The 14,442-nt window shown below is 40.5% G+C and overlaps 1 protein-coding gene across 3 annotated transcripts in view; it reads right to left on the bottom strand.

The window, feature by feature from the left end:
- Window positions 1-14,442, bottom strand: part of CNTN3 (contactin 3) — a 352,529-nt gene that overhangs the window by 148,816 nt on the left and 189,271 nt on the right. For all 3 annotated transcript variants that reach the window (XM_040492151.1, XM_040492152.1, XM_040492153.1), the window contains exon 5: window positions 11,409-11,504. In XM_040492151.1, coding sequence (XP_040348085.1) covers window positions 11,409-11,504 — 96 coding nt within the window. The remainder of the gene's footprint in view (window positions 1-11,408; window positions 11,505-14,442) is intronic.

Below are 14,442 nucleotides of genomic sequence, written 5' to 3'. Positions count from 1 at the left end.
ACTAAGTCCATATAAATGCATTTGCATGGCAAAGCAACCAATGTTTAGCTCTCTCTCTTGCCAGTGCACAGATTACTTCTTAACTCTTACCCAGTGCTACTATGATGTTTGTTTTGTTTGTTTTTAATGATAAAAAGTACCAACTAATGATCATCCTCAATTTCTGCTTAGAATGTTAGGAAACAAAGCCTTTACCATCCTTGATTTGCACTAAATTAACAACCTTATGTTTACTTAAAGCAGACAACATCAGTCAGAGCTCTGTAATTTTTAAATAAGTTCTTGTTGAAGCACTACCACTGTAACAGCGGATTTAAACTCCCAGCTTATGCAAGTAATTTTCTTGATGGGCTTAAGGCTCCTTCTGACTTCTGTCTGTGGGTGGATGGCATCAAAGTGAGGAAAACTGCAGCCTTTAAAGTAGGAAAAAGTGATTTTCTCATTGTACTAGGGAAGACCATTTAGAGGATCTGAGAATGAAATGGGAGGGAGAAGCATGAAGCCATGCTGCTGTGATAAAATCTATGTGGAAATGGTCAGTAGCATCCCTGAGAATTTGGGGAAACTCACTCAGAGACCGCAAATGTAAGTAACAATGAATGCACGGTTTTTTCAAATTGTTTTCTACGACCTTGCCTCCTTCCAGGGACATTGTGGTATGTTCACTGCTGACTTCAATCATAAAAGGATGCTGGAACAGCCCAAGGACATTTGTTGAAACATGTAGCTTCTGGGGCGCCTGGGTGGCGCAGTCGGTTAAGCGTCCGACTTCAGCCAGGTCACGACCTCGCGGTCCGTGAGTTCGAGCCCCGCGTCGGGCTCTGGGCTGATGGCTCGGAGCCTGGAGCCTGTTTCCGATTCTGTGTCTCCCTCTCTCTCTCTGCCCCTCCCCCGTTCATGCTCTGTCTCTCTCTGTCCCAAAAATAAATAAACGTTGAAAAAAAAATTAAAAAAATAAATAAATAAAAAAAGAAACATGTAGCTTCTATTTATTATTTTTTAAAATGCTTATTTATTTATTGAGAGTGCATGTGAGTGGGGGAGGGGCAGAGAGAGGGGGAGAGAGAGAATCCCAAGCAAGCTCCCAACTGTCTGTGCAGAGCCGGATGTGTGGACTGAACCCACAAACCATGAGATCACGACCTGAGCTGAAACCAAGAGTCTGACGCTTAACTGACTGAGCTATGCAGACACCCCTGTTTCTTTATTCTTTATTTTATTTTATTTTTCATTATTTATTTTTTAAATGTTTATTTATTTTTTGAGAGAGAAAGAGCAAGCCAGGGAGGGGCAGGGAGGCAGAGAGAAATCCCAAGCAGGCTCCATGCTGTCAGTGCAGAGCTTGACGCAGGGCTGGAACTCACGAACCGTGAGGTCATGACCTGAGCCGAAACCAAGGGTCGGAAGCTTAACCAACTGAGCCACCCAGGCAGCCCTCTTTATTTTTTATTTTAAATTACTTATTAGCCTTGTATCAGTGTCATTCCCCTACCCCAGGACTAGTATGGCCTTTACAGTAATGTCCCTTGAATTAGCTGTGAGCCTTTGGTTGTAAGAAACAGAAGACCACCAGAGTGGGAATGCAGTATATATGTCCCTGTACTAAGGTTGGTGCATAGCACCCCAGGTCAAGAAAGCAGCTGCAAAGGAAGGCAGGCTGGAGAGCCTGTGGCTAAGGGGTCCTTAGTCTTTACTCTCGGCCCCTGGTCTCCTAATCCCTCACAGGGCTACATCTCTGCTTCACGTGCATCAGCTTTCTTGGCTGCCTAGCCTACTTAATTGAAATAGTCTGCCTCAAACTTTAAAATTCAGAATTCTTTCCTGTCGGGTCAAATACCAAGTTTCCAGAAGAGAGCATCTGATTGGCCCAGCTTGGTCAGGTTCCTTCTCTGGGCCAATGAGCCAATGCTGGAACATACTATAGGTAGGTGCAGCCTGTGGAGGCCATGGTTGGCGGGGGGGGGGGGGGAAGTCCCAGGGGAGAGGCAGTCACTGATGCTTGTACAGGATAAGCATCTCAAAGACATCCCCATTTTGCTATTTCTAAGTGTCACTGTGCTGTTAAACAAGAAACAGCCAAGTCCTTCATCCCTAACCACAGATTAACCAACTCGGAGGGAAACCCAAACATTTTCTGGAACAATGTTCTCCAAAGTGGGGTACAAATATGCGAGGCAAGATAAGCCTCTGGAGTACAGGGAAAAAACACAATAAACCCTCTTTATAGATTTACTTTTATTTAATTTTTATATTTTTCCATAAACTCAAACTATTAGGACTATAGCATATTTTTGTTTAAAAAATAAATCAGACATTTCAAACAAGTCGCATATATTATCTTCTTAAATTCTCACAACCTCCCTATAAAGATAAGTTCTGTGATTATTCCCTGTTTACAGATAATAAACATATTCAGAGGTTAGGCAACATGCCCAAAGTTTGTAGTAAGAGTTAGAACTGGAACTCAAGCAATCTAGCTCTTAGATGCCTGGCTTGTACCCACTATGCCTCCTAAGTATGTCTGAGGTGGGTGGGGAGACAGTGAGACAGAGAGAGAGGAGGTGTTTATAAACATTTTAAGTATATCACTGCATATATCAAAAGGTTTTGAAGAACACCATCACAGAAGGCAGATAATATGTAAATCAAAACAAAAAACAAAACAAAAAAACCCCTGAAGCCTGTAATTGTTATGAACATAGGAAAATCTTTCAAAAACCAACAGATCGGGGCTCCTTGGTGGATCAGTTGGTTGAGCGTCTGACTTCAGCTCATGTCCTGATCTCACATTTGGCTCCTTGCAGTCAGTGCAGAGCCCGCTTCGGATCCTAGATATCCCCCTCTCTCTGCCTCTCTCCCGGTCATGTTCTCTCCTTCAAAAATAAATAAACATTAAAAAGAAAAAAAAGCAATAGATCTAGGTCTGAAGCCCAAATCCACTATTGGGCAGCCTTGGACAAATCAGCTAACTCCTTTCAGCTTCAGCTTGTCAATACAGAATATGAGAACTATCCCCTTCCTTGATGTTATGAGCAATAAACCCAGTGTCTGGTTGAAAAATGGCAACTATAACTATTATTGTTATTTCAGGCATAACCAGTCATCAGCAAACCCACTTTTCTCACTTCTTTTGGGACCAGGTCCTGTGGGATAGGTCCTGAGGGCAAGAGGACTCTATTTATCTTTCTATTTCTTACATAATTTCAGGCTTTTCACTTGGAGAGTGGTTTGGGGTAAGCCTCAGCTAATATTGGTTTGAATACATTCCTATCCAGTTTATCAACAATGCTCTCAGTTTTTTTCTCTACTTAAGATTTGTCAGGTAAAACGCCATATTTATTATAGTAAAATAGCATTATAAGACATAAAATGCCTTCTACACATCAACAGATATTTGATGGATGCATGAGGAAATCAATAGATGAATAAAATGGATGGGTACATGCATGGATGGACGGATGTATGAATGTATGTACATATGTATGTATGTATGGACAGATGGATGGATGTATGGATGGATGTATAGATGGACGGATGGATGGATAGATCGATGGACATACAGATGGATGTATGGATGGAAAAAAGAATAAACATATAATAGGCAGACTCAGTGAATTCTCAGATTCTACATCCAAGTACTTCAGTGTTCATCTCCATTTCCAACTACAAAATGGATGCTCAGCAATTAAGACTATTCTCTAAAACATATCCTCTCTGCAGAGATCAAAATATTTTGCCTCATCCATATAATAGCAGCTGAAGTTTGTGTGTCAATGGATTCAGAACAGACTTGTCTGAATACTACTAAGAATTTGTTAATATTTTGGACTCCTCTAAATGTCAAGTCACATCAGAATTGACATATATTAAAAATCAGTTTTACAATTTGATATATTATTCATTCAGTCTACAGGTGGACTCTCCAACTTTTTGCCATGACATGCTAACCTACCCCCATCCACTCCCCTCTCCCGAGTTAGAAGCAGTAAATTCAGAAGGATATTCTATGGGACAGATCCCTATTCCTTAGTAAGCCACCCGTGCACCTGCTTCACCTTGATCTCACAACTTGTGATGGTATAAATGCCTGTGAAGATGCAACTTTTTCAGCTTTAGGGAAAGGGACACCTCTGAATTCTCAGAGCAACATTTCCCAGGGACCAGTGATGCAAATGTGATGGAAACCAAGAAGTCCATGTACATCAACAACAGTGTAGCTGAAGGAAAAATGACTGCCCAAGATAAAATGGTGTTAAGTTTGCAGATTACTTGCGGAAATTATTCTTTTTGAGTTAATCACATCAAAACACACCAGGTGATATGTTTTGGCACCTTAATGAAGGGTCTAGCCATGGGACACATCTTTCCAGGAAACTCCTACTTGGCACTTTTTCCTCAGGCCTGCCCCATCTCAGCTACCTGAGATGACTTCTGTTTTTCAGTCTTGGGGAAAGGAAGGAAAAGAAAAAAAATAAATAAATAAAAAAACAACCAAAGATGTTGATACAGAGGGTGTAAATCCCATGCCATCTGGTTATGTTGCTCACAGTTCTCACCTCTGTCACACCAGGATTTTCAAAGTAATTTTTAGCATCAAGTCACTTCATTTCACTACCTGCTGTTTGGCATCTCACATTGTCCTCTGAACATCCCAAAGGCTGTGTTGCTGTAAGTGGATGGCAGTGTCTGGGGCTGTCATTTCAAGAAGAGCATGCACGCAACAAAGACATGGGAAGCTGGATCAGACACCAAACACGGCGGAAGACTACAACCTACTCTCCGCTCAGAATAAATGTCATCGGCCATCTTCGGACAAAAATCAACTCTTTATTAACATGCATGCATGCAAGAACCTGATCAGCCTATGAATTCCCGCTTCATTAATATTTATCATGATGTGCCCACGAACTAGTCTTGTAACCTTATTTATAATAGGGTAATTTTTCTGGTGCATTTGAATTTCTAATGATTTTGTAGTAATACCAGTAATGGCATGGTAATTACACTAATTCCCAGCTAATTTTCACACTGTTGATAACTAGATTGATAATTAAGCTATAGATAATCCATGCCCAGTCTCTTATTTCTGACTTGTCAATTCCTAGTCTTCCAACTAATTTCCGAGGGGATGCTAATTCCTCTTGCCTTGGAGAGGTACTAGATTTTTCTGTAGAGAAGCCAATGAATAGGAAGTGGCAGAAAATGTCACAGAATGAGTAGAAGATAAGACTCCTCTCAAGTGACAGTGACCTGTGTCACTTAGGAGTTTTATGGACTCCTAAGAGAAAGTTCTAATTGTCACCTACCATGAAACAGTTTTTCCTTCTTATTGGCATCAAATAAATGGCGACTGCTCTTAAGCAAAGCAGCCTCAGGTTGCTGCCACTTTCTTATAAATTATCTGCATTGGTGAATTAAGGGAATATAAATAATATATGCAGTTTCCAAGCTTCGGTACCCTGATTTTGGCTCTTTCCGTGTTTAATTCCCTAGCCTATTTTGGAAGAGTATTTCTGATTTTTATCCCAAGTAAACAAAAGACAATAAAACATTTATTGACAAGAGAAGAGATTTTACCATCATTTTACTTGGGCTAGTAACAGAAGAAATAGAAGCCAGAAATTAAAAAAAAAAAAAAAAAAAGGTAAGAGCAGCTACTGCAACCTTCAATAAACAGCTGTGAAGTACCTTTATAGATCACATTGCTGGCTATGGGAAAAACACAACTGAAACCCAAACAAAAGACCTCTATGACCTCCACACGATGAAATGAGGAAGGCCTTTCCAGTGTAGGACGCTTTAGACTCCTGAAGTGTCCCTGTGGAAGAAGAAGGCACAAAGCAGTGTGGGAAAAGATAAAGCTGCATACTGCATCTGTTGATGATTTGAAAATGCACAGCACACTCTCACCGACATCTCCTTGAGCCTTGTTCTGTTCATCTTATTGTGATCCAAAGAGGAAAAGCATCATCACACTCAGAGATCTGAGGCATTCCCAGAAGGGTTTTGCAGAAACTAGTACACCCAACGGATGATGGATCCCGTCAACACCTAAGGTACGTCATATCATGTAATTTAAAGTCTGAAGTCTGTTCTTGGTGTGAGGTTCTCGATGAATTCTTAGATCTAAACTAAAGTCAAGTTCGAGGTTAGGCTGGCCTTTCACATCACACCTGGGAGGTTAGAAGTCAAGGCAGAAAACCATGATTGCTTCTTATGCTCGGGACTCTGGGACCTTCATTAAAAAGGACAGCACCCTAACCCCTAGGACTTAGGAAAAAAGAGTACTTTTAAACAGTTTTATTGTTTGTTTGTTAGTTGGGTTACTTACTGATTGATTGATTGACTGATTCTCAGAGAGAAAGACAGAATGTGAGTGGGGGAGGGGCAGAGCGAGGGAGAGAGAGAATCCCAAGCAGAATACATGCTGTAGGCACAGAGTTTGACATGGAGCTTGATCTCCTCACTAAGAGATCATGACTTGAACTGAAATCAAGAGTCTGAATCTTGGGGTGCCTGGGTGGCTCAGTCAGTTAAGCATCTGACTCTTGATTTCAGCTCAGCTCATGATCTTACTGTTCATGAGCATTAGGTTCTCTGCTCTCAGCACAGAGCCTGCTCCAGATCCTCTGTCTCCCTCTCTGTCTTCCCCTTCCCTCCCTCTCTCTCAAAAAGAAATAAACATTAAACAAAAAAGAGTCAGATGTTCAACCTGAGCCATCCAGGCACCCCATAAAAACAACAGTTTATGAGACATTACATATAAATCTGTTTGAGACCAGGAAGGCCACAAAACAAGGGAATAAATCTGAGTAAAGAGCATCTTGAGAAAGACTCTAGGCTTGAATGGAAAAAAAAATTAAAAAAAAAAAAGTGATGTCCTCAGCGGGGAGGTAATATTTTGGTTCTGAAGTTACAAACCTATTCCAGTGTTTGGGCCAAGAAACTGGGTAGGGAAAAGGGAAGGAGTGAGGGCAGAAGTAGGTAACAGGAAATCCTCAGGGACTCCACCTAATGGAACAGACAGGGTAGGGTGTTGCTATTCAGAGTGTGGTCCAAGGACCAGTAGCATCAGCTTCAGAAGAGAGCTTATTAAAAATGCAGAATCTCAGGTCTCAAACCAGACCCAGTGAATCAGAATCTGCATTTTATCAAGTCCCCAGTTGATTCATTTGCAAGCAAAGTCTCAGAAGTACTGGACTGGAACATACCTCAGTTGGGCATTTGGTTGAACTCTGGAGAGATTTCTGCTCAGGAGACTTTGGCATTGCTGATCTGTTGTGCTCACATAAATAATGGCCTTGAATATTAAAACAGAGCCATTAACTCTGCTGCATCTGGTATGAAATGTCAGAAGCCCTTGGCTTAGGATAGTGACACTTTCACTGAGGAACTCTGTGCCTTTGTACCACCATCATGTAGAGAATGGCAACTGGGGTTGCTTTAGGTTGTGCCAGAATAGAAAGAGGCCCGGCCAGGAGTCAGCCATTCTACTTCCTCAGAGTTCTATGATTTTAGGTAGACTGCTTCCTCTCAGAGACACACTTTCCGAACTCCCAAACTGTAGCCCTAAACAACAGCTGGGAGACTCAGGGCTGAAGCTTACTTTCTGGCCTCCTGCCTCATCTGTCATTTATAAACAAGAAGGTTGGGGCGGGGGGGGGGCGCCTGAGTGGCTCAGTTGGTTAAGCGTCCAACTTCGGCTCAGGTCATGATCTTGTGGTTTGTGAGTTCAAGCCCCACACTGGGCTCTGTGCTGACAGCTCAGAGCTGGGAGCCTGGGAGCCTGGGAGTTCTGTCTCCCTTCTCTCTGCCCCTCCCCCACTCGTGTTCTGTCTCTCTCTCCCTCTCAAAAAAATAAACATTAAAAATATTTATAAACAAGAAGTTTGGGCTCAAGGCATTCAGGTATTGGCTGGGTGAGAGCTGAGCCTCCTGGCATCTCCAGGACTGAAGTTTCTGACTCTACATTAGATTGTCACTCATCCAATTCCTCTTCATACTTTTAATCAAAGGAATCTCCTGCCAGATGATTTCCACAAAGAGCCACCACACTGTTTAGCATCTAAGTAGCACTCCGTGAACAGAGTTGCTGTGACTATGTCTGTTGTTTTTACTATTACGATTATTATTTGCCATTCTGAGCCTACTATGTCAGGGTATTCCTCAGGTAGGGAATATGGTGGATGAGTAAGTACGACGGTGTCTTTAGTAATTAGAAAATGACAACACAATTAAACATTTCTGGCCATGGAGAAGGGACCAAGAAAAAATGAAAAAAGGGGAAGTGAATGAAGGTAGAGCAGGGTGGTAAGACAGAGAAGGGCAAGTGTGTGTCTTGTAGAGTCACAGAATGGGCCATGAATGCCACATATCACATGTTCTGATAAACCCTGGTGTCGTAGCTTCAGTTGTTTTATGCCCTGCCTCACACTTTCCACTGAATAAAACTCCCTAAATCAATAGGCGATAGGAAGAAGAACTGATTATCAGCTGTTCTGGCTGGAGTTCACTCTCATTTGTCAGTGCCTGCACCGGTCTGGGTGGCACTCAGGGCATATTGGTTGTTAGATGCTTATACCTCTAGAAACAAAGTTACTCGTGATTTCTCAAAAAAGCATTTATGACTGACCAAATCTTTAAAAAGGATTCCTTTATTCATTCCATGAATGTGTTCATTTGCTCAACCAATATTTACTGTCTACTTGTTATCAACCAGCCTTTTGTGGCTTAGCAAGTATGTATTAAATTATTTTCCCATGTGCTGAAGAAGGTTGCCTTCCCTTGGGCACCTGGGTACAGAACAAAGAGCAACTTGGACTCTGTCTTCAAGGAGTTCACCAGCCAATGTGTCAGGGCAGTGAATGTAAATTGTGAGTATCTTAGCATTAGGCAGACTTGGATCAATGAGAATCCTTTTTTCAGCATCTAACTCTGACACTGTAGCCCTCATCATTTTCCTATACAATCTAGCACTAAAGAAGGTATGCTTCTGTCAGTTCTTTACAATTCTATGCATGGTCTAGGCTCTTGAGGGCTAACGTGGCCTCTCTGGGGAAATTTCTTTCCTTCTTCATCTACAAGCCTACTTGACTTTCACAGTTACCCCAACCCATGTGCTTCAAACATAAAAAGAGAAATACATGAAGTCACCAATAGTTCCCCAAGTGCATGATATTAGAAAAGAATTCATCTTCTGTAGCATGTCTCATGCAACAGGTTAGTCAACCGAAAGGTCCCTTCTTTGTTATCACTCAGTCAGGATCTTAAGTCAGGACAACATTTCCAAAGCTCCTCACAGACAAGATTCTCCAGCTGTTTTTTATATTCATTTTAAAAAATAAATTTATTTTGATACTTCCTTGGTAGGTGTACTTCTAGCCATTGTTTCTAATACATTGCCTTGCTTTTTCTCCTAACAAAACCCTTCTCTTCTTTTAGAAAATGCATCTTTTTCATACAAGTGCTTCTCAGTAGATACAGCTGACCCTGACCCTCTGCTGCAGGAATAATCTCTTAAATAAGGTTAATCGGGTTAAAATCAAGAGCCATTGAACAACAGGTTGTCTGCTTCATTAGCATCGCTAGCATTAAGGACCACAATAGCTTGGAGTTAAAAGAGACCACCTTTGCCACCACAAGGAGTCTACATTACATAGTATCAACGTTGAGGGAGCAGGGCCATGATATCCAAAGAAAGGACACTTGTTCATGAAACTGGCTGGAACCTGTGGCTCCAGCAGACTGGGAGACTAGGTTCCCAGGGAGGAGACACTGAGATAGAGTTTGGGATATTTTTATCAATGATCAAAGCTTATAAAAGGAAGGAAACAGGAACAGGACTGGGAAGAGAAAGAAGTCCAAGTGTGATGTGGCCCAACAATGCCCCTTACATCCTGGCAGCAGGCTCTGGAAGACTGCCCACCAAAATGTTGGGCAGAAAAGGCTTACCCTTCAATCCTTCCCTGATGAGTCACCAGATGTGGGCTCTCAAGACAGGGAGTAGATTATGGGCAAGTGACTCTCTATAGTTGAGGAGATTGAAAGGGAGTTGAGAGTTAGAGGCTATCCACTGACTCCACCAGGCACAGTGAGGCAGTAAGTCTTTCCAGGCGGTGCATCTCTGTGACAACCACACAGTTCTACTAGAAGCCAACTTATCATCCCAGTGATGTGGGTCAGTAAATTCCCTATTTTCCTCAAGTGGGTTTGAGCTCGGTTACTCTTATTTGCATTCAAGAGACTCTGTTTCCCTTCAAAGTTAAAATTCCTCTGTAACTTCAAGATTCCAGAAAATATATACTACTCAAGTACTTTGGGGAGCCCGATGTAAACCATTCTCCGAACATCATGGCAATCATGTGTGCTAATCAAGCCCTCCAGCTGGCTCATACATTTCAAGTGATCAGAGAGTGATGATGGCAAATGTTTGTTTCATTGGACTGAGGGTTTGATGATTAAAACTGGCAAGTCACTGGGGGAAAAGGACTTCGGTTTGCATGTCACAAAACAAATAAAGTCCAACATATTTTCATTTGAATAAACTTCACCACGATGAGAAGAAGACTTCTCAGTTTTGCCTTTGGCCAGAAAGATTCTCTCTAACCTGTTTAGCTCTCAGTAATTCCCATCCTCTCAAGAACAGAATTGTTTGTGTCTTCAAGAACAGTGATTTATACATTAATAATGCCCTCTCTATTCCTGTAAGTGACCAAGTTTGCAATAGTGAGCACAAGAGCAAAATAAAACCAACACTCCAGGCTCTTGCTAGGGAGCAATGCTTATTAAATTATTTTCAAATGTACTGAAGTTCATTTTCACTCTGAGTTTTTAGCAGTATTTCAATTTATAGCAATGTAGCATAAAACGTGCAACTCCAACGCCCCAACAAAAATGACGTGAATACGCATACACATATTATTTTGATATATATATATACATACACACATATATCACATGATACAGAGGCCCAATGTCATATATTAATCATGTTGAAGTGTGTGTATGAGACACAGAGAGAGAGAGACACAGGAAGAGGGGGAGAGAGAGAGGTAGGGAGAGAGAGAAGGGGGAAACCATAAAGACTCTAATGTAGGTCATGTTCTAGAACGAAATAACAAATGATATGGTGTAGAAGCACTGTTCAGCACCATTAGGTAATTGAAACAAACTTGATCTCACTTCCCTTTACAGCACTCCTTGTTGAAATAAATTATGTTTATAAACTTCTCGGGATGGACTATCTTTTGTATAGTTTCTTATATTCCAACTCAGCTGACAGAATCCAATACTTGGGCTATCAATTTTCTCAGGGTAATTTAGGGAAGCAATAACAGTACATATGCTGTTGGTCTTGCACTGAAACTTAGTCAATGAATATAAAAAAACACAAACAGACCACTTCTCACCTCCGGAGTGTGGCGGCGGGCCACAGAGCAGGACGACTCCCTGGCCTTCACGCACAGACACTGTACTTCTCATTTTGGTTTTAAAATTTTCAAGATCTATTGTGAAAACAAAACAGAAAGGAATTTCAGAAAGAACAATACAAATTAAAATGTTAACACAGAGCCAAACCTTTCTTTTGCACGATAAAACCCTTTGTCAGGAATCTCAAGAGGAGAACATTTTCTTTGAAAAGGAATATTGAGGGTTTTGATTTATTAATGCTTCTTTGAAACCCAGCAATACAATAAAAATATAAACTCACTAATCCTGTGGTGTTTTAACAGTGTCAGATGGCCTCGACTACCCCAAAGGACAAATCAGGTATTAGAATTAAGTAATTAGAAAATATGACTCAAAGACAGAAATGAAATATCTTGAACCAAAAATATACATGAACCAATATCCACATATGCCACAGTGATGCATCAAATCATGAAGACGTTTAGCTTTACCTTATAATGAAAGCCAGCTATTCATGAATTTCTCTCCCCAAATACTTTATTATCAGTAGCCTAAACAAATTTTATCCTACCTACAATTATTGCCGTTATTTACAAAAAGAATTGAAAATAATCAGGTTCTGGATACAAGTCTATTTGTTCTAAGTCTTGAAGGGTTCTATACAGGATATGCATCACCTGAAATTACCATGCAGGTTGAATTCAAAGGATAACAGTATATTAAATCCACCTACTCCTTTTTATTTGTAGTTGTGAAAAAAATGCAAATAATTTTTATAACTGCCCAAAGACTTTTCCCCCCAAATTTTTAATAGAGAATCAAGGCAAATACTATTATGACCACCAGTGATTATGTTTAAAAATTGTTTAATTTCTTCCAGTAACAATCCAGGGAAACAAATTCTGATTCTTATTCTCCAGCATAAATTACAGAATGGAGAAAATTTCATTGGCTCATTTTGAACAAAACTTAAGCCTTTCGGGGAAATAAAAAGCATGAAAAAAATCTACTGTTTCTTTGAACCCAAAAACTGTGAATTCCACTTTTAATATACTCAATGGTGTCACTTTCTGTATCAGAACAATTGCACCGTCAATTTGTGAAAGAATACACTCATTTCCTAGCTCATAAGTGTTCATATAAATTGCTTAAGTGGTGAGGCAATATGTGTATTTCAGAACACGACCTGGAAAATTTCAACTTTGTCTTGAAAATGTAAAAAGCAAAATAATTATCTTCAAACGGATAAAAACTATAAACTGTAGGCAGTTATGAATATTCTAAGCACTTAAAATCAGCCCATCGGAAGGAAATAAGAGGGTCTATTTGCTTCATTTTAATGTTTCTGAAAAATAGTATTAAACTACTAGGTTTAATAGGCATGGAATAGGTTATAGGCATGGAATAAAGCTATTCAGCAAAACTCACTATGTATGCCCGTAAAAGAAAAAATTTTACATCTGGACTTATTTTAACCAAAAGTTACCCTACAAAAATGATATGACAACAGAGCATTATATTATCTTCAATGTGTAAGTAAAATGCAATATAATCAAAACATGAAGCCTCCTGAAATATACCTGAGTTGGAACTGCAAAATTGTACCATCCAAATATTTCCCAGTGACTAAACAGGGGAGTACTTCATATCAGAATGTAGCCTATATATGGAAAAATAATATCCAATAATGATTTTCTGGCAACCAAGTATGTATCATCATTTCTTATTTCTTACCCAATTCTTGTTTTGTTCTGTTACATAAATTCACACCATGGAAGTGATTCATCCCTGGTTTTAGCTGGAATATGCACAAAAGGATAAACCAGTTCTATGGAAGCTAATAACGTCTTTTTTCCCCAAAAGGTAAAAATCCCTTTTGCCTAAAGCACTGATACTGTGCAACAGATGAGCCCATTGCTCTAGACCCTTGCATTGAAACAGTCTCTATGCGACACGTGGACAAAGAACATTATTTTTTTGGATATCTGTAGCCAGTTTGTGGAGCATATACATCAGGGATAGCAAAGAAAAATACCTGTACTGGCTTTAAAATTTTTTTTTTTTCAACGTTTATTTATTTTTGGGATAGAGAGAGACAGAGCATGAACGGGGGAGGGGCAGAGAGAGAGGGAGACACAGAATCGGAAACAGGCTCCAGGCTCCAAGCCATCAGCCCAGAGCCTGACGCGGGGCTCGAACTCCCGGACCGCGAGATCGTGACCTGGCTGAAGTCGGACGCTTAACCGACTGCGCCACCCAGGCGCCCCTACCTGTACTGGCTTTAACATGTTTTCCAGGGCTTTGTTGCTAGCAAACTGTGACTACAATGAAGTTTTGTTTTCCTTAAAACACAATCCTCTGAATTCTTACTTTATGTTACTCAAAGTGTGGTCCAGGACCACCTGCATTATTATCACCTACGATTCTTATTACAAATGCAGATACCTGGGAAATTGCTTAAAACTAGTCAGTTAGAAGGAGATCTGCAGTTTTAACAACCTTACTGGCTAAAGTTTGTGCACACAAAATATAACTTTGTGGCTTCCAATTAAGATGTACTAAGTTCAACCCAGATTAAGTATCTTTTAACATATCTCAAATTTTTTGGAGCATATGAAAATGCCCATGGGATAAAGAATCTGTTAAACATCCATTTAGCAGTAGGGATAAAAAGTGAAGCTGTCACTAACTGAACAAGTATTCACTTAAGACTTCAGCCTGCTGCATGCTAGGTTCTGAAATACCAATCACTGGGGCTTCCTTTCAAAGAGAGCCCTGTGTGGTAAGAGACTTGAGACCAAAAGCAAGAACCTTGCTCTTCTGGTGGTAAGTACACAGAGGAACAAACATTCAACTGAGAGACGGAAAAGATGCCTTGAAAGAGTAGCAATCAGCCAGTCAAATCCAGGATGGGGTGCAGAGGGTGGGGGTGTTGAGGGGGAGATTCTGTTCAGACAGAGGAATCAACAAAGGAAAACCACTGATGCAAAAGAACACCTCCTTCAAAATACAGCCAGATTCCCACCCTTTGGG

The sequence above is a fragment of the Herpailurus yagouaroundi genome, unplaced genomic scaffold, assembly GCF_014898765.1.
Source record: "Herpailurus yagouaroundi ecotype Mexico unplaced genomic scaffold, PumYag 183, whole genome shotgun sequence".
Lineage (NCBI taxonomy): Eukaryota > Metazoa > Chordata > Mammalia > Carnivora > Felidae > Herpailurus > Herpailurus yagouaroundi.
This window is presented reverse-complemented; position numbering and strand designations above follow the sequence as displayed.